Source organism: Sciurus vulgaris, assembly GCF_902686455.1.
Source record: "Sciurus vulgaris genome assembly, chromosome: 8".
Classification (NCBI taxonomy): domain Eukaryota; kingdom Metazoa; phylum Chordata; class Mammalia; order Rodentia; family Sciuridae; genus Sciurus; species Sciurus vulgaris.
Window position 1 is genome coordinate 115,082,886 of NC_136468.1, and position 25,230 is coordinate 115,108,115.

General features: G+C 39.0%; 1 protein-coding gene across 3 annotated transcripts in view; it reads left to right on the forward strand.

Annotated features, from left to right (window-relative positions):
• EGFR (epidermal growth factor receptor) overlaps positions 1-25,230 on the forward strand; it is a 195,269-nt gene that overhangs the window by 112,234 nt on the left and 57,805 nt on the right. For all 3 annotated transcript variants that reach the window (XM_079151507.1, XM_079151508.1, XM_079151509.1), the window contains exons 2-6: positions 13,571-13,722; positions 14,853-15,036; positions 18,395-18,529; positions 24,002-24,070; positions 24,952-25,070. In XM_079151507.1, the coding sequence (XP_079007633.1) occupies positions 13,571-13,722; positions 14,853-15,036; positions 18,395-18,529; positions 24,002-24,070; positions 24,952-25,070 (659 nt within the window). The remainder of the gene's footprint in view (positions 1-13,570; positions 13,723-14,852; positions 15,037-18,394; positions 18,530-24,001; positions 24,071-24,951; positions 25,071-25,230) is intronic.

Consider the following 25,230-nt stretch of genomic DNA (forward strand, 5'->3'; position numbering starts at 1 on the left):
AAACAACAGGATGCTTTCACCATTCAAGTATGAGCAAGTGTTCATATGTGAGAGACAGATTCAAGAACTCAGGAGACCAGGAAGAGGAGCTGGATGGGGTAGAGGATGTCTTTGTGCAGGGTAGGCCACACACGTAGAATTCCCAGGAGGACTGGTGAGGAGGAGAATCTGCAGGAAGGCATTGGGATGAGGAACAATTATCATCTTAAAGTATTTGCAGCACCATCAGGTTGAAGAACCCTAAGCTGCATCTGTTCTTCTGCTAAGGAACTCAACATGATCAAGTTTTAGATCAGTATGAGGTACTATTATGTGATAGAGTTGTTGGTACAAGAGGACTGCTTCCACAAGCTCTCAGCAAGATTAAAACTCTTTGTCACTCAGAATGGCCCAGTAGGAATTGGCAACCATTCATTAAGAGTACAGAAAGGCAGGATTCCTGAGTGTGCTTGGGGGTGAGGGGTTGGCATCCAAGTCTAAAATAACAATGCCCAGTGCAGACCAACAACACTACATGCACACAAACACACATAAGTAACAATACCCCCACCTCTGGCATCCCTCTTGGTTTTCAGAATGTTGTTTCTTACTTTAATTCCTATATTTAGCTGATGATAAAATATAAAGAGCTTAGCTCTCAAAGTAAAAAATTATTATTTTTTTTGTACTGGGGATTGAACCAGGAGCGCTTAACCACTGAGCTACGTCCCTGACTCTTCTTTTATTTTATTTTGGGACAGGGTCTCACTAAGTTCTTCAGGGCATCACTAAGTTGCTTAGGGTCTTGCTAAGTTGCTAAGGCTGGTTTTGAACTTGCAATTCTCCTGCCTCAGACTCCCAAGGTGCTGAGATTACAGGCATGCACAACACCCAGCAAAATTATATTTTTAAGAACCCAATGGTAGTTTAGCCTTGGAAAGTGAATCACTTCAACTAGGTTTATCTCCAGAGAATACAGGATACAGGGGATTCTAATCATATACTTCCTGACCTCCTGGTAGACCTTTCCCTTAAACAGTAACTGGCAAAGGATCAAATCCAGCTTGCCACCTGTTTTTGTAAATGAAGTTTTATTGGAGAATGGCCATTATACATTCATTTGCTTATTGTCTATGGCTGTTTTCACACTGCACCACATGATACTCAAAGCTGACAATTTTTACTCTCCAACTTTTAAAAAAATTTTTTTAGTTGTAGAGGGACACAATACCTTTATTTTGTTTATTTATTTTTATGTGGTGCTAAGGAGTGAACCCAGGGCCTCACACATGCTAGGCAAGTGCTCTACCACTGAGCCACACGCCAGGCCCACTCTCCAACTTTTTTCAGAAAAAATTTGCTGACTCCTGCTGTGGTACACCATAAATAATGCTCCCACTTTCTCTTTCCTAGACCTAGACCCTCCACAATAAAAACCTGCCTGGCATTATCTACTCACGTATTTTTTCAGGCAGATGAGCCATCTAATAGGAACTGGTTATGTATAGGGAATTCTGGTTTTAATTGATAATTCCCCTCATGGAGGGGTCAATATAAGTAATAGAACACCCCTGCTTGCAAGAACTTCAAAATTAAGATTGTTCTGCAGCAGAAACTTGACATAGGCTTCTTTTGAATTAACTTAGTAGCTGTTGGTGTTCCTTGAGCTAATTCCTCCTGGTCCATAAGCCCAGAAAATAGACTTTGTAATACAGAGCTAACCAGGAAAAGAGAAACTTCAGGCCTTCCCATGGGGATGAGTTGTATACTTAAAACTGTGCTGTGTGTGCTAACCTCTTGCCCATTTAAAAATGAAACTTAAAAGGAATATTTAACTTGAATAGGAATGAGTGAAAAGATTGTTTATTTCAAGCAAGCATTAAATAAAAATACGCACACACACACACAGCACACAAATCCAACTGCTCTCAAAAAACCACCACAGAGACTCTTTTCTGAATGAAAAAATAACAGCAGTTAAAAACATTCTGAACAGCAAATTGCAAGTCCTCTTAAAAGAATTCTTCTGAAAGACTCACAGTAGGTGTGGCTTCCTTGGCTCTAAGTGCCTGGCTTGTACTCCCTGGTCAGATGTGAGTCCAGATGCCTTCCTTTCAAGCCATGGACTCATCCCTGTGACCAAGGCGGGCAATGAGCTGTGGTCAGCATCAGCTGTTCCTCCCTCAGCGGCGAGATCTCACGGCTTCTGGCCAGGCCACACACCAGCAATGTGAGCAGAAGGGCAGAAGGTCAGTCTCAGAGAGTGCTTGGAAGGAAGGAAGCAATTCATTGAGTGGGACCCAATCCAGATTTGGTTTGGATTCTATTATGAGTTATATTTACTAGGGGTCTTCCATGTCTCAGGTGCTTTGAATAGGGACTCTCCCTTTTCACTAAAGCCCCCAGGAGTTCTGTTTTATAGATGGAGAGAGAGAGAGAGGGAAATAAAAAGGGGGCGGGGCAGGCAAAGGAATTAAGATGTTACCTCAGAAGATACAAGTGGAACCAGGATTCCAACCCAGACCTGTGATTCCAAGTCTGGTAGACATTGACATGTGTCAATAAATGTTTGATTATTTATTGTTCTGTAGTCAAAACAGCTGGGGATTTAGTTTTTCACTTTTTTTCTTTTTTCTTTTCAAAACTTTATAAAATAAACATGAAACTCAGGCTCAAATAGCTCTGTGGATGATCTGACATGTTTCTGCAACTCAAATAAAAGCAAACCATACACTCTGCTCACTGAGGAAATCAAGCTAACTTTTTTGAAGCAATTTTTTTTCTTCTTTTCACTGCTTCTCATTTGCCCCCAACAGTAGAAGGATGAAATGACTGTCATACACAGAGAACAGTCCCAGCCTCAAGTAGCATAGTTGCAAGCTCAGACTTGAGACATGGCTTGGCAATCTCAGCTGTGCCAGCCTTGTCCCTTCTATTCATGCCCCATCTCAGCCTCTCAAATGTATTTCTTCCCCAAGTATTCACAGAATAGTTGAGCTTCCCTCTGTCTCCCTATACAGCTTTGCTTCATCTGTTAATCACTCTTCTAGTTATCAGTTACTCCATGCTTTCTCTTTAAGGGAAGTTTCCAGAACTTTCCTCGCTTTAGCAGGTTGAACTCACTCACTGGTTCTCTGTGCTCTTTCCTGGAGAACCTTAGCATCATCACCCCAGCTTTCCTGTGTTCTGCAAGAGCAGCACTCTGGATGTATTCACCCACCAAATGCAAGGCTGGATGATGACTCTCAAGAAGTACCTAAGCAACTAGACTTGGCCTTGGTGTGGCCAAGAGCTGTGGAGGTCAAGAGGGAGGAGTTCTAGGGAGCATGTTCGTTTTCAGGAAAACAAACAAACAAAAAAAAAAACCTTTTTTTTTTCTTCTCCTGTTGACTTACTGATTGCTTTTTTTATTTGAATATTTGCTTCTCATTTGCTTTATTAAAATATATATATATATATTTTAGTTGTTGATGGACCTTTACTTTTATTAATTTGTTTATACGTAGTGCTGAGAATCAAACCCAGTGCCTCACACATGCTTGGCTCTTAGGAGCTCTACCACTGAGCCATAACCCCAGACCTCTCATTTGCTTTTATTTTCTTATTTGGTGGCAGTGGTGGGGAAACTTGTGTTTGTTTTTCTAACACTCATCTGGCCTTAGAGCATACCTATGCATTAGAAACTAATTTTTAAAAACTTGGGTAAAAATAGAAGAAAAATTTTTAAATGACTCTTAAATCATCTTGGGAGGAGGGGTGGACATGCATTGCCACATAGAACCCCAAAGTCTTTCTGCAGAGACACAGTGGCAAAAAAAGGAATTTCTAATCTCATTTTTGAATCAGAAATCTTTCATTTCCTTTCAAATTACACATTTTTTTCCAGGAAGAATGAGTCGTATAGTAACCCTAAACAAGTGTTCGAAGGGATAACTTGTACTCCCAAGGTAGAATTTGGGCAATAACCCAAAAGAGGGATATGCAGGGGAAAAAAAGAGAAATCAAAGAAACTTAATTTTTTAGTATGGAGAATCATGAAACTATGTATAGTGAAATGACCAAGCCCAACACTTGGAACTTACATGGAATTTAGACTTTTAACCTGAATGTGGAATATTTAAGTCCCCTTCCCAGATAACTTGAGCTTAGCAAGTCATCCTCTTTCTGTCTCTTGTTAATTTAGCATGTCTTTTGTGTGGCTTGGAATGTCCTATGACTATTTCATGTATAAAATCATCTCCCCAAAGGGCTAATATATTCCTTCTAGGCAGTGAGTCCTCTGATTCATCCTTGACAATTGTCTTTGTACTAAAATTGTCTTTTACTAAAAATGTTTTAGTTGAATGAATGAGTGAACAGAAGAACAAATGACCTCTTGTGTCCCAGGTGTAAATGTGGAGCAGGGCAACCTAAGCCTGAACTGATTAGCTGTAGTATTGTCCCAGGCTACTGACCCCACCTTGCCAAGAAGCTCCCCAGCCATGCATATTATTCATAGGAATTCTAGAGGGACAACTCAGCCAGCAACTAAACAACCCCATATGGGAAATATTACTCAGCCTTTGTCATTAAGTGAGTCATATGGGCCTGAGCAGCAGGATATAAAAGAGAAGGTGTGTGAGTTATATGAGGACAGAACCCAGAGTAATGAAATCATGTGAGTCCTGCCTCACTTTCCTCCATATCACCTTGCTGGGAATGGCATGGATTGTGAAGGCAGATCTCAAAAGAGAAAAGCTACTCTCTGATGTCAGTTCTTAGCTGTTCTATCAGAGGCTGTTGAAGAAATATCTAGTTGCCAGAGGAGCATACCAAAGCCATGGGAATGTTGGATCTTGGGATCAAGTCCCACCTACCACCAGTCTTTCATACTTCTGCACTGTTTTTTGCTGTCCAGGCCTCTGCCACACAGAGTGAAGTCACAGGTGACAGGTGGTTCCAAACAAAAGGCAGACCTAAGTTTCAAAAAAGAGCTGGCCTCCCTGAAGGCAAACTGGTCGGGTTTCAAAGCCAGCCTTCATGCAGTGGTTTTGGGAATTTTGTACTTCCCACTCTTCCTGCCTGCCTTTTTCTGGGCTTACCCTCTGTGATAATAATTCATATCCCCTTGTGCCTATCCACCCATCCTGTCCCTGGTCCTTCAAATGTTACCTTCCTATGGTGCAGCCAACTGATCCAAACTCATACCATTTCCTTTGGTATTTGGTCATGGCCAACCTTTCAACACCTCATTCACATCCAGGTGACAGGCAGGTTGTAGCTCATTCGTGAGTCAGTGCTTGAACCCAAAGGAAGAGCTCTGAGAACTGTGAATTGCATGCAAGTGTAGGTACTGCTGTTGTTCTTGACTCTGCTGCCCTTCTCTGGCAGGCCTAAGGTGCTCATCTGAAGAAAAGAACGAGGTCTGAAGAAAAAGGCCAGATTCACTAAATGTAGTGGAGGCAACTGGTATAAGTGGTGGTTGGGTTGACAGACCTTTGGAAGGGAAGTGGTATTATTCATTTCCAAAGTATGTCTTTATGTAAAGAGAGAGCCCCTGAACATGAGTAAGCAGTAGTCCCTGTCTTAGAGATTAGAAAAACAGAACACTGGTCAGAGAGGAGGTGCTTACTCATGCTATCTCTAGGAAGCAAAAACCAGACACACCACATTTACTATTGTTTATGTTTTCATGTAGAGAGATTTTTAACCAAATTCAGTATTATGTCCTTTCTCCAGGGTGCCCTTCAGTATTGTACAAGTCAAGGAATACTCTAACACATTTAGATCTAGTTCTATGTAAATGATCTGCTTCCTGGCTTCCAAGGTAAAGTGTATTGTCAAGCGTGTAAAGGTACTCACAAGGGATTTATTGGAGTGAGTAAACAATAGATCAATGGGTATTGCTTTCTGAAATCATTATTAGTCTAATTTTATTTTTAGTGGTACAAAACATGTCAAATTCTGATTTACTAGCCATTCAACGTCCCGCAAAAAGTTGAATGAAGCAATGAGTTGTCCTCTGTTTTCAGATTATTAATTTTAAAAACAATGGAGATTGTTTACCAATTATTAGGAGATATGTAGGCAGAAGTAGATTTTGATAGTTGTTGCTGTGGTAAAGACTTAGTGTCATCCATAATTTGTTTTAGAGATTTTAGTGATTATAAAACACTTTAATGTACACAATCTCATTACTGCTCACAAATACCCTGTGAAATACATAGTTCTGGTGCCATTTTAACCAGTGAATGTACTGAGTCCCATAGAGACAACTGGCTGGAGATCACCCCATAATGATACTGTCCCAATTTTCTTACTGATAGAAATGTTTGATGGTGTCATTGGAAAACTATTCCAGAGGTACACATAACACTGACCCTCCTATGATTTCAGAAATGTCAGTTAACTCCCAACAAAGTGGGACACAAGATACAAAGGTATCCCAACTCTAACTGGTATATTTTTTTAATAATCATAAACTTGGCTTAGGAGTATTTTAATAATAGGGAAATCATGGGGATGAAAATCAACCAGTTTTTGGTGTTCTGTTTTCCAACTCTAAATAAATGGTATGTTATTTTAAAATCTTCTGCTTGTTAACTTAATTAGAGTTACTTTAATTTGTAAATGTGTTGGGCATGCCAAAAATTGGCATGTTTAGTCTAGTAAGTATATTATAACATACATGGCAAGTTATCAAAAATTTAAGATAGCTTTTGTGTATTATATGTGCACTTCCAAGTTGCTGTGTAGATTCAAATTCATTTTGACAAGTATTTTCAGATACCTAAGAACTATTTACTACTTGTGAAATAAAATACAGTCAAGAACTACTGAGAAAAACAAAGTTTTGTGAATGAAGAAAAGTCTTCTTCACAATTATTTGACACATCCTATTCCACAAAACCTTTGATTTAAACCACAATAAAAACTTAATTGCTACTTTGTCTTTACTTTTGCTTTTCTAATTATTTCATAATGACGTATAACCAAGATCTTCTACTTTCCTATTATTGCAAACTATTGTGTTGATTTAAAAATTTTCATCAATTAGTCTGATACTATAATCACGGTTGATAGCATTGCTTTTATGGAATAAATTTCCTCTTTGGTACCTCAAATCAACATTTAAAATGTATCCATAGATGAGGAAAAGAATATAATGTGGGTCCTCTTCAAGTCTATCACCATTTGAAGAGACATTATCTCCACACAGAGCATGACGTTTACCAATGGCTGCCATATGCAACTGTCTTGAACAACAGTGAGGTGGATAAACTACAGATTATTTCTCTTCAAGCATTTTATGCATTTGTGTACTTTGTTGTCCTTCCATTATTTCTAATTTAAAACACTTTCACAAAGCCAACTGGCACACATATTGAATTTTTTTTTCTGTTTTTTAGGAAAAAAATGTATTTTATTAAGATAGCCTCCTTTGGCCTTGTTCAGCATGGATTTGTGTAAATTTTCTCCTTGGTAATTTTTTTTTTTTTATTGTGAGTTAATACAGGGTCGCTGTAGAAAATCTGAAAAATGCAAAAACTGTAAATTAGAAATGAGAAAAACATGTAAAAATCTATTATTCAGAAAAGACTAGTGTATATTTTCTTCCTGACATAGTTCTTTGCATTTTAGCAGAGTTGAGATGTGTATAGATATAGATATTTTAGTAAAGCAAAATAAATTATAAATCCTGACATGATGAAATCTCTGGAAAACTCTGTGTATCTTTTCCTTACATATTTTTTTTTAATTAGGTAATTATTTCATTTGCGATTTCTTTAAACTTTTCATCATGAGAATGGGGAAAAATAAATCCTCTTTTGGCTTTTGAAGTTTAATTATGTATGTTGCCTAAGCTAGAGAGACTTTATAATGACCAACAGAAAGTTGTAAAGATTGTCAGTCTTCCAGTACATTCTGCCTCTTTCTCCACTTCCTTCTGCCTCTGACATATGGAAATGAGAATCATCTAAAACTTTGGTCCCAGCATCACTGGGGGCTTTCCCAGCAAAAACAGATACGCAATAGTGTCATTGTGTGCACATCGTAGTTGTCCAACAAAGTGTGTGTATCCGTACATATATATTGTAGTGTGTGTGTGTGTGTGTGTGTGTGTGTGTGTGTGTGTATCCATATACATACTTTTTATTCCCTCAGTCTCCCTGGGGAATTAGTTCTAGAATTTTGTGGCTACTGGATGCCCAGTTACTTTATATAAAGTAGAATCATATTCACATGTAACATTCTCCTCTGTAATTCAGTTCATCTCTAGATGACTTATAATACCTAACACAGCACGAATACTATGTAAATAGCTGTTATGTTGTCTTGTTTAAGGAATAATGATGAGAAAAAGAGTGCACATGTTCAGTCCACATGCATGTTCATTTTTTGAATAGTTTTGATCCATGGTTTATATATACACGTGGTAGGGAGATACAGATAATAAAAACGTACGCCAATCTAAATTTAAGTAGTGATAAGTACTAAGAAGAAAAAAAGTGGGATAATGCAGCACAGTCCAGTGGTATGTACTTAACCTAATGATGGTTTCAGAACAGGCCACTCTGAGGGCATGACCATTGAATTGGGACCTGTGATAAAAAGGAGGCAAAAGTGCATAGATCCAGGGCGGTAGTGGAAGAACATTCCAAGCAGATGGAACAGCCTTTGGTGGGTGTGAGCTGAGAAATAGAGGAATGTAGATGGGCCAGGGAGCCAGAAGGAGAGTGACTGGGAGGAGGCAGAACTGACAAATTCCTCCTATGACCATGAGAAGCTTGTCCTGACTCTTAACTACAACTGGGAAACTTTCAGATGGTTCAAACCAAGGGACCATATGATGTGGTTTCTGTTTTAAAACAGAGTGCTCTGTGGCAAATGGAAGCAGGGGTAGAAGCAGATGCAATTTGGAAGGTGAAGGGGAGACGTTTGCAAGAGCACTCCTTGGGCAGCCATTAATGTATAGTTGAGAAAACAGCAAATTAAAACAATTATAAATTTACTGAGGCAATTCCAAAAGTGTCTGTGAATTTGGGCAACTGGCAAAACCTGTTTTAAGGTTTCATCTTAATCAGTAACAGATTTGCCCAGGCTCGTGGGTAAGGAGATCTGTCTACCCCATAATGGTATAGGAGGGCACAGGGCTTACACCATAAAACTAAATAGTGTGACACTTAAGGAAGGCAGATTCCTTCATTTTTAGTTCAGGTAAGGCGGAAAAATAACCACACCCTGGGTCAGCTCTAGATATCTCAGAATGGCACACAGATAACTTCCTGTTGTATGCTTGCCTGATTCTATCACAAAAACTGTGCAACAAAGCAAGGATTAATATCCAAAACACTATGCTGTGAAATAACCCTTACACAAGAGGGCAATGCTGTGTGATTCCATTTATATGAAGTTCTAAAGCAGGCAAACTGCTGTGGAGTGAAAACAAGTCACAGAATTGCCTCTGGTGTGTGGGGCAAGGCCTGGCTGGGAAGGAGCATGAAGGTGTCAGCGATGATATCATAACAGGAGACTGGGGTGCCGAGGGGGGATGCATTTGTTAAAACTCATCAAATGCTAGACTTCAGATTGATCTGCTCACAGTGTGTGGATGATCCCTGGAAAACAAGAACTGTAAACTTATATTGAACTGTGGTCAGCAATGGACCAAGGTGAAAGTCACTGATATTTGTACCTGACTTTAAAATGCATACAAAAAATCAGACAGATGAATAGATACATGATAAAGTGAATACAGTAAAATGCTAACCTAAGGATGTTCACAGTACAATTTTGTCAATTTTTCTGTGTATTTATAAATCATCATAAAAAAATTTGAGGACAAAAAGCTTGGGGCTTTAAAGACCTGAGTCACAGGACCTGTTGTTCTTGATTCAGTAAAATTTGTCTTTCGGTTTGCAAGAGGTTGAGAAAACCAGTAGCATTTTATGAAGCTTGGTACATACAAATAAAATTCTATCTTTTTCACTGAATAGACCTAAAGTAATATTGAAGATCTCTGAATAAATTGCTTAAAAATTGAATCCTAAATGCATATTTTAAGAAATTCTTAAAGTACAATGTGTTCCTTTTGCTTTTTTTTTTTTTTGTTTTTTTTTGTTTGTTTGTTTGTTTTTTTTACAATTTGATAAATATTCTGCAAAGTAACAGAATAAGCCAATGTGCAGATCCAAACATCCCACTTTAGACACTTAGGGCAGTGAACTAGGGCATTGAGGTCCCCTAACATCTATCCAGGTGCATGTTATAGTATATTACTGTTACATTCTCAGTAATGAACATTTTTTAGTTTTAAATGTTTTTCCCCTTTTTTTGTTATTTTTTTTGGAGGGGGGTTGCGGGGGGGGGGGGGAAGGTACTGGGGATTGAACCCAAGGCCTTGTGGGTGCAAGATAAGCCTTCTATCAACTGACCTATATCCCCAGTCCTGTATTTTTTTATTGGTGCATTATAATCATACATAATAGTGGGGATTTTTTGTTACATATTCATACATGCATATAGTATACTGCTGTGAACTTTAAGAAAAGAAAGTTGAAAACACTTATCCATTCAATCTTCAAAACAATTTCAGTTCAGGATTATTTTAGTGTCTTGAGAAAGCTTGGTTCATAGAGCTCAGGGAAATGTTTCAAGGTCATATAATGAGGAAGTAATAACACAAACTTTCTCCTGGATTAATTAAAAAGCTCTAACTTTGCAGTTTTGTCTAAAATATGATTAATTAGTTCATGGTTATTATTTTTTAATAACTTTGTATCAGTGCTCTTACAATTAAGTTTTCTGGCTTTATGTTTGGTATAAAGATGGAGCCAAGATTATACTTTGTTTCAATTAGGAAACCTCTAATGTGTGTGTGCGCGCGCGCGCGTGTGTGTGTGTGTGTGTGTGTATGCGTGCCACGTGAGCGTGCATGCTTCATGTGCCCTCACTGGGGATCAAACCCAGAGCCTCAAGCATGCTAAACATGCTCTGCCTCAGCCCCTCGACCAATTTATTCTGATCATCATCCTAGGTTTCACTGATGTGCTACTGTTCCCCCTTGGATATGTAGGAGGAGAAAGCTGTAGAAGAAACAGCATTATACTGACTTTTGATACTTGAATACATTAGCCCTGGGGTAATATTCAAGAATGACATGCCTTTATTGAATCAGTGTATCAACTGCCCCCTTATTTGCAAGGATAGACCTATTGGGCAGTTGGGCATTCAGGCTTCTTTGCAATTTGTTTTTTACCATTATCGAAATGGTAAATAATGAACAATATTCTGCATAAAGCTTTTTCTATATTTAAGTGTTTCTTCAGAATAGGTTTTTCAAATGCATATGTAGAATTTATACATATTTATTTGTTTACACAAGTTGGCCAGTAGCTTCTTACTCACATTTGCCTCACTAACATGTACTGTTGCTATTATATTGAAAATACAGTCTTTTATGAATATAAAAGTAATTCATCCTTATTGTACATGATGAAGGGTCATGAAAAAGTATTCACAGATACATGCTTTAGGTGCTCATTTAACATTTTTTAAATAAATGAGTGAAAGAGCAAGTACAGTCTTTTAAAAATTATTTTTACCTACTAAATACACTAATTTAAAATTGCATATTTTCCTTTATTTTACTGACAAAATTTACTTATACATTGGTTTAAAAATAAAAAATTATTAGGTTCTACTGAAAGAAATTTATAAACTGTCATCCTTGATCATTTAAAATAAAAACTGGTAGTCTTTTGTCATCCCTCTTTACACTAAAGAAACTCTTCTGAAAACTTCTCTAACCCTAAGTTCTAGGATACTCTGCCCTTCTGGATGATATAAAAAAAAAAACAACCACTACTTACGGGGACCTGGATCATAGCTCTTCATTTAAATGAAAGGTGGAGGCATGTCTGTTGTTTAGGAGAGCAGCTTTTGTTCCAAGGTATGTCAGCTTCAAGGTCGCATGTTATTAACAAAACCTAGTACCTACATCCATGGTGACATCTTTAAGGACCTTGGAACTGGGAGATCAATCCTGCCTTGTCTGCTTGGATAGAACAGTTATATGGTCATTCCAGGTTGAAGTTACAGTCAAAGCAACCCATGTTCCTGAGTGAAAACAGATGAGAGACATTGGGTTGAGCCAAAATCACAGTTGGAAGAACTATGGAATCATCCTGCCTTTGCAGATAGGAGATGGGGATTGAGTCCCTCCCTGTGTGAAAGTTTTCACTACTGCTGAATTTGAGAACGTAGAAGAGAAGAAGAGGGAAATCCCCACACAGTTAAAGAGGATGTGAAGATTGCATCATAGCTAATGTTTGTACAAATGCCTTAGGTTGATTATGTGGTGTCTAAGCATGTGCTCATGGCCATGGTTCCATCATGCAAGGGCAGACAGATGATGCTCTTAGAATAATTCCCATGGGGAGGGAACAAAGAAGCCTATAAAGTAGAAGTATGTATTTTCAAAGTTCCTGAAGAAAGTAGCAGTGAAGTATTGACTTTGCCCTTGCTCTGTACACTGCTACCAGGTTGTCCAGGTAGCACCTTCACAGATGAAGAAGGACCTGGCCATGTCTGAATATAATGCCCAAAGCCAGAGGCCATATTTCTTCACTCATGATAATTTTGGTTCAAAGCATAGTCCTTTATTAACAAGCTCCCTGCTTCAAAAGCCCCAAGCCTCTTTGTTTTGTTAGGCTTGCCGAAACATGCCTTTCAAAGAACTACGTTTGTAAATATCACTTTATTATAATCCTCTCCTTTGCTTTAAAATAAGCTTTCAAGTACATTTCTATAGTCTAACTTTGGTCCCTAATTTAAAATGTTTTCTTGGATTAAGTTTGATTTATTGAAACACTAAAGGGTGAAAAGTGCCCAGGTTTTGTATTGGCAGGTGGTGCAAAGCAATTGGGCATGTACCTGTGCTCTGTGGAATGACAGTATCCACAAGCAGAGGGACGTGCTCATTTAACCCAACGGAGTATTTTTAAGTGTTGCTTTCTTTTTTGTTATTTTCTACCTCTTCAATTATACCTTTGACTTTTTTCTTTGATGCATTTGTATAGAGGAAGATTTTTAATCTCCAGCCAGATGGATTTTTCAATTATATGCTTGTGATTGACTTTAGATTTACAGTGTGATGGTCAGAAAATATTGCCTAGTGTACATTATCTTTATACACATTCTTTGCACACACAATAACATGACATGCTAACTTTTTGCAAAGTAAAATATTCATTTTACAATTATTAACCTTGTAATTATATAATCTAATTCCTTCTGAAATTTCCTTTTTGACCACAAGAGCTCTCTTGTCTTAAAGACTTTCGTAGAAGTTTCATATACTCCCCTTGAATTTTAAACATTTTATATATTTTAATATAATGCAATACCATGCATTATAGAGATGCACATCCTCTTACAGTGAATTACACTTTACATAAGCTTTAACATGTTTTATCACATTGGTCTTGAAGTATCCTTTGATCTGAATTAATATTGTAAGCCACTAAAGCTTAAAAGTTAGTAAATATTTATTTTAGTTTTGTTACTTCACAGCAATTAATGACATATCTTTTTTTCCCCTTTATTCCAGTTTGTCAAGGCACAAGTAACAAACTCACCCAGTTGGGCACTTTTGAAGATCACTTTCTGAGTCTCCAGAGAATGTTCAATAATTGTGAAGTGGTCCTGGGGAACTTGGAAATTACCTACGTGCAAAAGAATTATGACCTTTCCTTCTTAAAGGTTGGTTTGGATGAATTGGTTGTCCTACCCAAATATAATAGATGTACATATTAGCAGAAAACAGCTAGACAGAATGTAACCTGAAGCATGTTTACTTTTCATTGTGGTGGTTTCAAGTCCAAGGAAACTATGGATGAGATTTTTGTGAGTCCCCTTTACTGACTTGGGTTTGGTGATAGCTAGAAAAGAATACTGGAGAGGAACAGGAAGGCTGGCACTCCACTGTCACCACAGACACATTCATCTCTGTCCATTGCTTCAGCCATGGTATGCTGGCATGTCAGCTCTTTAAAAAATAATAAAAATAACCTGACACAGTGGCACACACCTGTAATCCCAGCAGCTTGAGAGGCTGAGACAGGAGGATTCCAAGTTCAAAGCCAGCCTCAGAAACTTAGTGAGGACCTAAGCAACTCAGTGAGACCCTATCTCTAAATAAAATATAAAAAAGGGCCGGACATGTGGTTCAGTGGTCGAGCACCCCTGGGTTCAATCCCTAGTACCAAAACAAAAAATTAACAATAATAATAATAAAATTAAAAAGCCCAGCTTTGTAGCCTGTGCTTATATCCTTGGTATAAATACTCTCACCATAGCCAATTTCAACCTATCAAGAGTGTATAATCAGTTTCCACAATTCCTAAATATTTGACAGGAGGCTTCAGAGTTTGATGGTACTTAAACTTTGGATTTGTCTGGCCACCTTCTAGCTGGGCAGCCTGCCTGCCTGCCTTCTTTCCTTCCTTCCTTTCTTCCTCTTTCCTTTCTTCCACCCTCTCACTTTTTCTCTGTCTCCCTCCCTCCCTCCTTCACTTTTTTGATAAGAAATCATGTGAGATAAATACAAAATAATTTTTAAAAATTTTCCTTGTCATCTGAAGTGTTGAGTTGCAGTATTCCTAATTAATGCACATTGCTTTTCACTGCATACTTCAAAAGTCAAAGTGGAGAGATCATTGCAAATTCTGTCACCTCTTTGCACAGTTGTAACCATCTCCGTATCTTGCGTAACAGACTCGTGTGTATTATGGTGCAGTTAGGGGCCCTCGAGCCTCTGGACCCATTTTAGACCTTGAATTCTTGAACTCCTCGAAAGAGAAATAAAATAATTCTTGTTTTTTTCTCATTAGACCATCCAGGAAGTTGCTGGTTATGTACTTATCGCCCTCAACACAGTGGAGAGGATTCCTTTGGAAAACCTGCAGATCATCAGAGGAAATGTGCTCTATGAAAATACTTATGCCTTAGCAGTCCTGTCTAACTATGGTGCAAATAAAACTGGACTGAGGGAGCTGCCCATGAGAAACTTACAGGGTGAGAGGCCGGGAAGGTAATGGGGGTGTGCAAATGCAGAAGGTGATTCTGATGGCACCTAGTGAACTGTCACGTTTGTTAATTCCACCTCAGAGAAGACTTTTTATTCATCAAATACACATGTATTGCATGCCAGCTGTGCGCAGGATCCAGCATGTGGAACTTACTAGGAAGTAGGTAATGGAACAGAAAGGGAAGATTTCAGCCAGGTACCAGTTCTTCCATGGATGTGGAAAATTATCCAGAGGGTTAGGAAGAAATGGTAAAGATAAATGACATGTGGCCTGGACTGGCATAGAGTTCATGTATGTAGGAAGTGAATAAACTGCCAACCTTCTGAGCTGGACCTCAGGTCTATGAGGGCATAGGCATTCCCCCTCATCCTCAGGGGACACATTCCAAACCCCCAGGAGGTCCCCATCACCTCCATCCCACCCAAACCCTATATATATATATTATGTTTTTGTCCTATAAATATATACCTCTGATAGTTTAATTTATAAATCAGGAGTAGTAAGAGATTAACACCAATGATGAATAGTAACAGAACAATTGTTAAGAGTATACCATAATAAAATTACTTGAATGTAGTCTTGTGTTTGTTCTCTCTCTCTCTCTCTCTCTCTCTCTCTCTCTCTCTCTCTCATTCTAAGTATCTTATTGAATAGCAATAATTTTGGTACCTGTTGACAATGGATATTTGAAACTATGTTGGGCAAAACCACTGATAAGGAGATTTTAGTGTATATTAAAAACCCTATGCACTTTCAAGGGTAGTGCTAATATATGGAAAATCCGGTGTAAGTTAAGGACAAGGAATGAAGAGTTGATAGAAGTCTGAATTCATATGAGAGGGTTACTTGGGAGGCTTCTGAGAGAAGAAACTGAAGATGGTAGAAGTGAGGGTAAGTTGACTTTAAAAAAAAAAAAAAAAAGAGAGAGATAAAAATAGATAATAGTCGTGCCCCACCATGTGGCAGACATGTTCAATCATAACTGCATTTACTGCCCACAACCTTCTTTCAAAGTGGGTGTTATATGTAGTCATTTTACAAATAGAGAAATGGCAGTAAATTAGCCGTCCCAAGACCCCATGCTAGTAAATAGAAAGGGCAGGGATAGCTCCAAATCTGTCCCCATATTTCATCCGTCCTGTGTGGTTCTGATGGGGACATAGGGCTGAGAGGGAAAGAATGCGATTAAAAGACGGGTGTGGGGTAGAGGAGGCCCTGTGTGGAATGACGGGAGCCTAGCAGGTGTGCAGAGCTGGGGTGTGGGCCACACACCCAAAGCCAAGAATGGAACAGCCAGGCAATCACCTCCTTGGCTCCTTCCTTTGCCATCCTATAAACTGCCTTAAGAATTCCCACGCACTGCTTTGCTGCCCGGAGCACCCACGTCCGTGTTTCTGTGGCTATGCTAGCACTCGTGGTGTTGTCTGAAGTGGCTGATTCTGAACGTGCAGCGTGCCTCGCTCTGCCTGTCTTGCCTCACATGTGTCATGAAACAAGGCCCCAGAGGGTGTGAGTCTGGTTCCTGGAGCCAGGCTGTCTAGGTTCCAGCCCTGGCTCCATCACTCACCAGGCAGAGAGTCCAGAGCATGTTCTTTCAGCTCTCTGTGCCTCACCTTCAGAATGTGGGTTGCGTGCTTGCCACCATAATTCCTAGGATTGTTAAGAAAATTAAGTGACTCACTATAGGCAGAGCATCTGCTTTAGTGGTCCTTGCTATTGTTCTTACTTTTAAACCAAGGTTGGGTTGTACAGATCCAGATTATTTAATGTAGTATTATTAATAGTCACCTAGAGCTTGCCACAAAGTGAGCATTCATTAAATGTTAAAAGTAAAAATAAATAACTGACTGTCTTTCTTTTCAGAGCTACAAGAAAGTGGCACCTAATGTCCCCTTCACCTTTCCTACCCCTTTTGTCTCCCTACCACTGACCATAGGTGCCTATTTTAGACTCTGCCTTCTCTTCACTCTCAGCCCCTCCATCTCTTGTCCTGAGTGTCCCTAAACCCTTGACATCTCCATCCAGTGTATTTAGATCTGGCCTCTCACAGTTTAATTCACTTGTGTGTGGTTGCCTCATGATGCACATGATGCGTTTGGTGGCCCTGCTGTCATCTCTGTCATCTCTGCCTTCCATACCAGGCTCTGCAGTTTGGCCCTTTCTGACCTCCCAGGTTTCCTCCTATAATTCCTTTATTCTCTTGCATCTGTTGAGAAAAATCTCCATCTGTGGCCTTCTGTGCCTTTGCTTTGAGTCTTCTTTCTATAGGAAGCCTTAATCATTCTTACATCCTTATTCCGATAACATAAGTGCCTGAATACATTCTGGAAATCTCATTTTTTCTAGCAGCCTCCAAGGTCTTTCCCAAGAGAATCCTTCCTTTTCAGCATTGGTACTTTGTGCACTTGGTATATCCATTCCCTGCCTGTGGAATGCTGAGTTCTATTTACCAGATCTAAGATTGTTTTTTCCCCCTTTACGTTTAAATGATAGTCATTGGACCATTGTGAGGTTTAATGGAGATAATGTTTATACACCAACTAGCACAGTACCCAGCCTCATCATCATGATTTCCCATGGGCACAGGACCATTAAACTGAACCGTTATTCTGTCTCACTGGTGTGTCTGTCCTCAAAGAGAAGCCAGCAGTCCTAATTCATCTCTGCAGACCTCACAGCACCTGTCCAGTGTTTTGCATACAAAATTCATTCCAGAAATATTTATGTTTTAGTGTTATCAATGCAGCACTCTCCCTTTGTCCATTCCAAACTTTTTTATGTCCTCTCAGTTCTTCCTTGAAACAATTGTACAGTACAGTCTTGCGCACTCTTCACGTCTCTGGTGTTCACCTGTGACTTTATCATACATACAGTTCTTACTCCATATTTTCCTCTGGAAAATCCTCCAGAGCCACCAAGGAGCATGCTGGGTGAAGGCTGGCAGCCCTATCCTGCCATCCTGAGTTTACAATGCCTGTAACTGCCATGGGCCTTCCCTGCCCTGTCTGCTCCTTCACCTCTCCAGCCATCCTCATATAGCTTGATCAGATCCCAGAACCACCACTGTACATTATTCATTCATGCTGTGCCCACTGACTAACCATTCTCTCCCTCCCTCCCTTCTGTATTTCTGAATTTCTAATTATTAGTCAAAGCCCAACTCAGGAGAAATTCTAACTCCTCCAAGGCACTGTCATAAATAGTTTTTACCTGCCCCCAGCAAAGCTTCCATAGGACTGGCAGGCATCTTTCTAGTAGAATATAAAATGTACATAAGTATGTGCGTGCATCATGTGAATTTAAAGGAGATGGAAAGTTCGTGTACTGTGGTTCTGTTCCTGTAGAAATCTTGCATGGCGCTGTGCGGTTCAGCAATAATCCTGTCCTCTGTAACGTGGACACCATCCAGTGGCGGGACATCGTTGACCACAACTTTCTGAGCAACATGTCAATGGACTTGCAGAACCACCTGGGCAGCTGTAAGTGTTGCATGAACTTTCTCTTACCTTCCAGCTTCCATTGTGGGTAGAGTTGTTGTTCACTGTTGGAGTTGGGTAGAGAGAGAAAGCGTTTTTACTGTTCAGTCATATTATACTAAACAAAAAATAAGTAGTGAATACATTATTTGCCTGCTAGGAGATCTTTTATGTAAGACAGAGGTAGAAGTCTACTTTTCATGGTGCCAGGTAGCACACCTGCTCATGCAGTGCCTGAGCCCTTGAGTAGCCCTCGAGCAGAATTACTGGCTGCAGGAGGAGCTACAGTGGTAACCTTTAGCCCTGGCTTGGAGGCTTCTCCCCATCCTGCCTCATGGAGACAGGCCAACTTCTTGTGTGCTACTGAATTACAACTGAGTCCCATGGTGGTACCCCAGCCCTCCTGACTCCTTGTCCTCTGCCCTCTGGCTTATGGGTGTAGGCACTCCCACATGGAACCACAGGCAAAATTGGGTACATCCCAGAGGGAGGAAGTTTGTAAATATTTCCCTGAATTCTTCTGACCTCATCTCTGCCCTGTTCATCAGTAAAGCAGCTTTGTGAGGGAGGACCTGGCAGGGGACCAGGCCTAAGGTCAAAGCTACACCCCTTGCCCATTGCCAAGGCCATGTGGGAAACTCTGGAAGACACATGCTTACACTTACCAAGCTCCCCTGAGTTTGATCCTCTTCCTAATCCCCCTGATGTTTCAACCCTTTAAAATAAGAAGGGCTCACCACTTCCTGCTTCTCTGTTTCCCTACAGCTGTGCAGTGAATACATGTTTATTTTTTGGTCTCAAAATGTAGCTGACACGACTCTTCAAAATTATCAGCTGGATGTTCTTTTTTGTTTCTATTTGCTTCTTTTTATTGATTGAGCAGTTGTGATGGAATATTCATAATATAAAATTTATCATCTTAACCATTTTTAATTATAAAATTCAGTGACATTATGTATCCATGTCATTATGTAACCATCACTACCATGGATTGGCAGAACTTTTTTCACCTTGCAAAGCTGAAATGATGTACCCATTAATCAATAACTTCTATTTTCCCTTCCTCCCGAGGCCCTGGCCTAGGCAGCCCTTAATCTACTCTCTGTCTCTATGAGGTTGACTACTCTAGGTGCTGGTGGAATTCCACAGTATTTGTCCTTTTGTATATGGCTTATTTCACTTAGCATAATGTCCTCAAGGTTCATCCATATTGTACCGTATGTCAAAATTTTCTTCCTTTGTATGACTGTATAATATTCTATCATAAGCTGATACCACATTTCATTTATCTATTGATGGGCACTTAGGTTGCTTCTGTCTTTTGACTCTAACCAGTGCTGCTATTAAAATGGATATTGAGCTCTTCTGTTTTATAAGTTTATCATTCTACCAGACACCCAACATGACACCTATTGTGTTTGCAAGAAATTGAAAATTTTTATTTTAGAATGCAAATTAGCATATTATTCATTAGACCAAAGTTAGAATTCCCTCAGCCATCTGATGGGCAGTGGGGAGTCAATTGTAGCATATTTATAACCAAAAAAACTTACATACAAAGGTTATGGATTTGCCATGCATAAGATCAGACAGCCTGCAGTGGTATACCTATACTCTCTGCCACAATGATTATAAGGAAGATCCATCAAGAAGCATTGGAAAAAAAAGAATGGTGACTGGACAGGTTCCTGAAACAGAGTCAAATTCGATGACACGTTAAGTTATAAACCAATATGATAATGATTTATGAATAGTTATATTAGTTATATTTCCATTACTCTAATAAAGTACCTGAGATAATAAACTTAAAAGATGAAAGGTTAATTTTGGCTCACAATTTTGAAGCTCTTAGTCCATGGTAAATTGTCCCATAGCTTTTGGGCCTGTGCTGAGGCCGCACATCATGGCAGTTTATGGCAGAGGAAGTCGATCATCTCATGGCAGAAGGAAGCTAAAGAGAAAGGAAGAGAAGGGGCAAGAATCCCAATATTTCATTTGAGCACATTTTTCCCAATTCCCCCAGTGACCAAACTTCCTCCCACTAGGCCCCACCTCTTAAACTTTCTATCATTTCCCAAAAGCACCAACCTGGGGATTAATCCTTTAAAATATGGGTTTGTGAAGGACATTTCAGATCCAAACCATAGCAATAATCACATAAACCTAGCTAAATCAAAAGTCTATAAGGAAGTGGCATTAAAAGTAAGAATTGATTCAGTAAATTGTTCTGAAATGACTTAACGATTAGGGAGGAATATTGAACTAATAGAGCTGTAAAGGTTTTTCTTTTTTTGTGTGCGATTAAGACAAACTAGGTATATTAGGTCAGTTATACCAGAAAGTACCAAATCACCTGATACCTGTACCTTCCTCGTTACCTACTGCCAATCTCCTTGTGGAAAGTGGACTCTTTTCCCTTAACCGTCGTTTTACAGCCCACACATTCCTCCTGAGAACTTGTTTCATTTCATTAAAAAAAAAAAAAATCCTGTGAGATGATTCAAGTGCATTATGGGCAAAACACCTGAAAATCAGAAAAGTGAGACTGTATGCTCCAGCTTTATGGTTCTGTTAATAAAGTTTGGAATTTGGATGAATTAACTTGAAAGGAAAATAGATTCATCACCTCAAGATAAATTACAAATATATCAGATATACATATAATAAATTATTAAACATGGATGTAAGTGGTACAAGGAAACATAAAGATGAATATTTGTAATAACACATTGAAGAAAATCCAGTTAGAAGTTAGACAACATAAAAGTAAACTAACATGTGAAAATATGTTAATGATCGACAAATATTATATGACATCTGATTGCCATGAAGGCGGTTAATAGCCTTTGCTGAATAACTAGGTAAGGTAGTCTTTAAAATCCTAATGACAGGGTAACCCACCACCACCAGAATGGACTAAGGACTTGAGAAGGTGCATGTACTCGCATGTGCGCATACACACACACTCACAAACATGCACATATATATATATATATACACACTTACACATACATACACACACTTTCACACAATAGGTAACCAAGAAATCAGATAAAATATTATTTCCTACTATAATAAAAAGATCAAAATACATAAGGAAGTATCATTTTTACTTTTGCTAAATATTAGGGTTTCTTTCAATTTCATCTGAAATTGAATTGAATTGATCAGCTGGGCTACAGGGGCACAGAAATTCTCATATTCTACTGTAGACATATAAATTAATAAGACCTAAATAGGCAGAGAATTTTGGTAATGTGTATTCAAAGCTTATTTAAAGCATGCATAGCCATAATCATTGGCTATCATGCCTAAGAATAAGAGAAGATGAAGTAATAAGGGGAGTGAAAATCACAAGAGATGTAGAAAAGTATTTTATTCAGGAATAATTCTTGTAACCTTTCAATAAATCTTGGAAACAAATTATATATCAAAAATAAAAGAGATTGATTGGATAAGTTATGATTTGGCCATACTATCCATAATCTTGCTAGGTAGAAGGATATTTAAACACATGAACAAGTTGTCATGACATTTTGATAGTGTTTTTTAAGATTACAAAGCAATGCATAGTGTGATTCCAATTTTTGAACATACAAATATTTAAATATCCTTATTGATGGCTTCTGAATGATTCTTATTTATTCTCCTTTGCTTTTTCTACTATACATATTTCATATAATGGGACTGCATCTATTTTTTTGTCACAGAGGGTTAATAATAGAATTATAAACAGATCTTGAATTCATTGACTGGAAAATGCTTCCCCTGTTACCTGAAAGATCATTTTTATTTTAAATATCTTTCTTTTATATACCTATTACATGTCATAATCAAAATTGGAAGATGTTGACGTATTGGGTAAAAAGTAATCATAATATCATCTCACTGCATAGACAGAACTTCTTGTAATACATTTCTGTGTATTAATTTGCTTTTTCTTCTCTTCGTTTCTGTTTCTGTCTCTCTGTCTCTGTCTCCTGCTTCACAACATATCACATACACCACCCACGTGGTGCTTGGCCTTACCGTCCATCTTTCATGACTCCAGGGAGTGAACTCTAGCACTTCATTAATGTCTCTCATCCCTGGTGGCAATGGTAGAAATTGTCACTCAGTTTAGATGGGTCTCCTGGTTCACTAGACTTGGCAAATTGTCAACTCTCCATTTACAGCCTAAATTCTTACAGCAGCTAAAATCTTCCTGAGACTAGCAGACATTGGGACACATATTAACTCCTTTAGGTTATGATATGTTCATAATGAAAGTTATCTGTTTGGGGCTGGGGTTGCAATTCAGAGGTGTAATTCTTACCTAACATTCATGAAACCCCAGTATTGGTTGATTGGTTGGTTTTGGTACTGGGGATTGAGTACAGGGGTGCTTTACCAATGAGTTACATCCTCATTCCTTTTTTAAAATTTTTTTATTTGTTCTAACTAGTTGTACATGACAGTGGAATGTATTTATACATTTCGATAGATCATACACAGAGTGTGATCTCTCATTTTTCTGATAATATTTTATTTTTTATTTTGAATCAGGATCTTTCTAACTTGCTGAGGGTCTTGGTAAGTTGTGAGCCTGGCCCAAATTTGTGATCCTCCTGCCTCAGCTCCCAAGTCACTGGGATTACAGGCATGTGCTACCACACCTGATGAGGCCCCAGTTTTGATCCTCAGCAACCCACACACACAGATGTTCCTATGAGTTTCCCCTTTTTAACAAATTTCACGAACAACCTGTTCTTTCTCTGTAGATTTAACAATTCAGGCTTAAGATTTCTCAGTGCTGATAAAAAACAAAACATGGTTAAGGAGATTGAAAACCTTTGTACCCAAATATAAGATTAATAAAAAATGATCAATTGCAAAGATTTCTGGATAGTAGCTTGCAAATTATTAGTTTAGGTTTGAGATAATTAATATAGTAGTGTACATGTTTATATTTTTTGCAGCCTTCTGTGCCTCTCTATAGCTTGGAGAAAAAGCTTTTTTATTTACACTCCCTGATTTAACATCAGACCCTCAAATACCTCAAAATGACTGACCCACCCAGTCAGTCATGAACGAAAATGGCAAAGATATAGTGGGTACATATTGAGGAACCAACCAGACTAGACAACTCAACACCCCTGTGGAAGATGCCAGAAAATCCCCCAAGCCTATGCAAATTGGAACTCTGGATCTTAGTTTCATTTAAGTCCTCCTTTGTATGCCTGTGAAAAAATTAGTAATTGCTGTTTGCCTCAGTTTCCATAGCTGAAATGTAATTAAAAGCAGTATGTGATTTATTTTTTATTTCTTATGGGGGTCTTTCAAATCATCCTACAAACAAAACAGCAAAAGAATAAGAGATTTTAAAGCTAGTTCTTATTTCTAGAACATTACCAAGGACCATGGGAAAGGTATCATTAGTTTCTTATCATGTCTTCACTTTTGCTGAGATATGAATTTGTAATATTTGTGTTTCAGGCCAAAAGTGTGATCCAAGCTGTCCCAATGGAAGCTGCTGGGGTGCAGGAGAGGAAAACTGCCAGAAACGTAAGTTAGTGAAGAAAATCAGTGTGTGATCAGTCCTCCCCACCCTCGAGCAGAGCCCCAGGTCAAGGTGTGACCGCCCTCCCTGCCTTGATTCAAGGACTTGGATTTGTTTTCTCTTCAGAGGCTGCAGGAAACTTCCTGACCACAGGGCCAGATGTTGTCAGTTTCATGAGTGACAGTCTTGCAAATCTCACTGTATGGGCTTAATCCAGTGTGGGCTGGTTTTGGCCACCTCAGCCTGTCATAAATAAGTGAAAGTCAGCCACCTGTGTCCCAGTCTTTTCTTCTGGAGAGTATGGTTATTAGCACGTTTTCTCGAGAATAAGAGACTCATCCTCTCCCTCTGCCTTCCTTATTCCTGGGTATCCAGCTATCCAGAAGTTTGAGCTGTGTCTTTCAAGAGGATTTTTGTGTGAATCGTACTTTGGCAAAGAGTTTAATTTACCTGATCATGGTTGTGGGCTCACACACTCAGTGGCCAAGGACTCTGGGGACGTGTCAAATTCAAAATCCACCATCTGTCCCTAAATTTCATTGTGACATGGTCGTTGCCTCCATTGAAACACTTCTTCCTGCCACGTACTTATGTTTCATGTACAGACAAAAAACTCAGTCTGACTAATGTCTAATTATTAAGAAGGTCTTGATTGATCAGTTCTTCTAAATAAATTGAAAAAAAAAAAAAAGGTTCCATGAGCCAGGTGACGCTTGGATTGAATGTGAACGCCTGAGATCTTAAGTCACAGAATCCCTACGTCGCTGTATTCATCATTCCTCCCCACTTTTTCCATTACCTTTGCAAGTGCTCTTCAGTTATTGCTGGGAAATGATGTTTGTCTTACCCTTGACTCAGCTCACAGGTAATCTTTATTCTTTTTCAGTGACCAAAATCATCTGTGCCCAGCAGTGTTCAGGACGCTGCCGTGGCAAGTCCCCCAGTGACTGCTGCCATAACCAGTGTGCAGCTGGCTGCACGGGTCCCCGGGAGAGCGACTGCCTGGTAGGATCAAGCTTTCCTTCTGTTTCCTTTGGAGTTGATCCATAGCTGCTGTACACTGCACCCCAACACCAACCCTAACAGGGGCTTCCTGTGGGGCATGTTTGTAGATTAATATTGGCAGTCACAGACACTGCCCTTTGCCTGGTGACAGTGTCTTTTG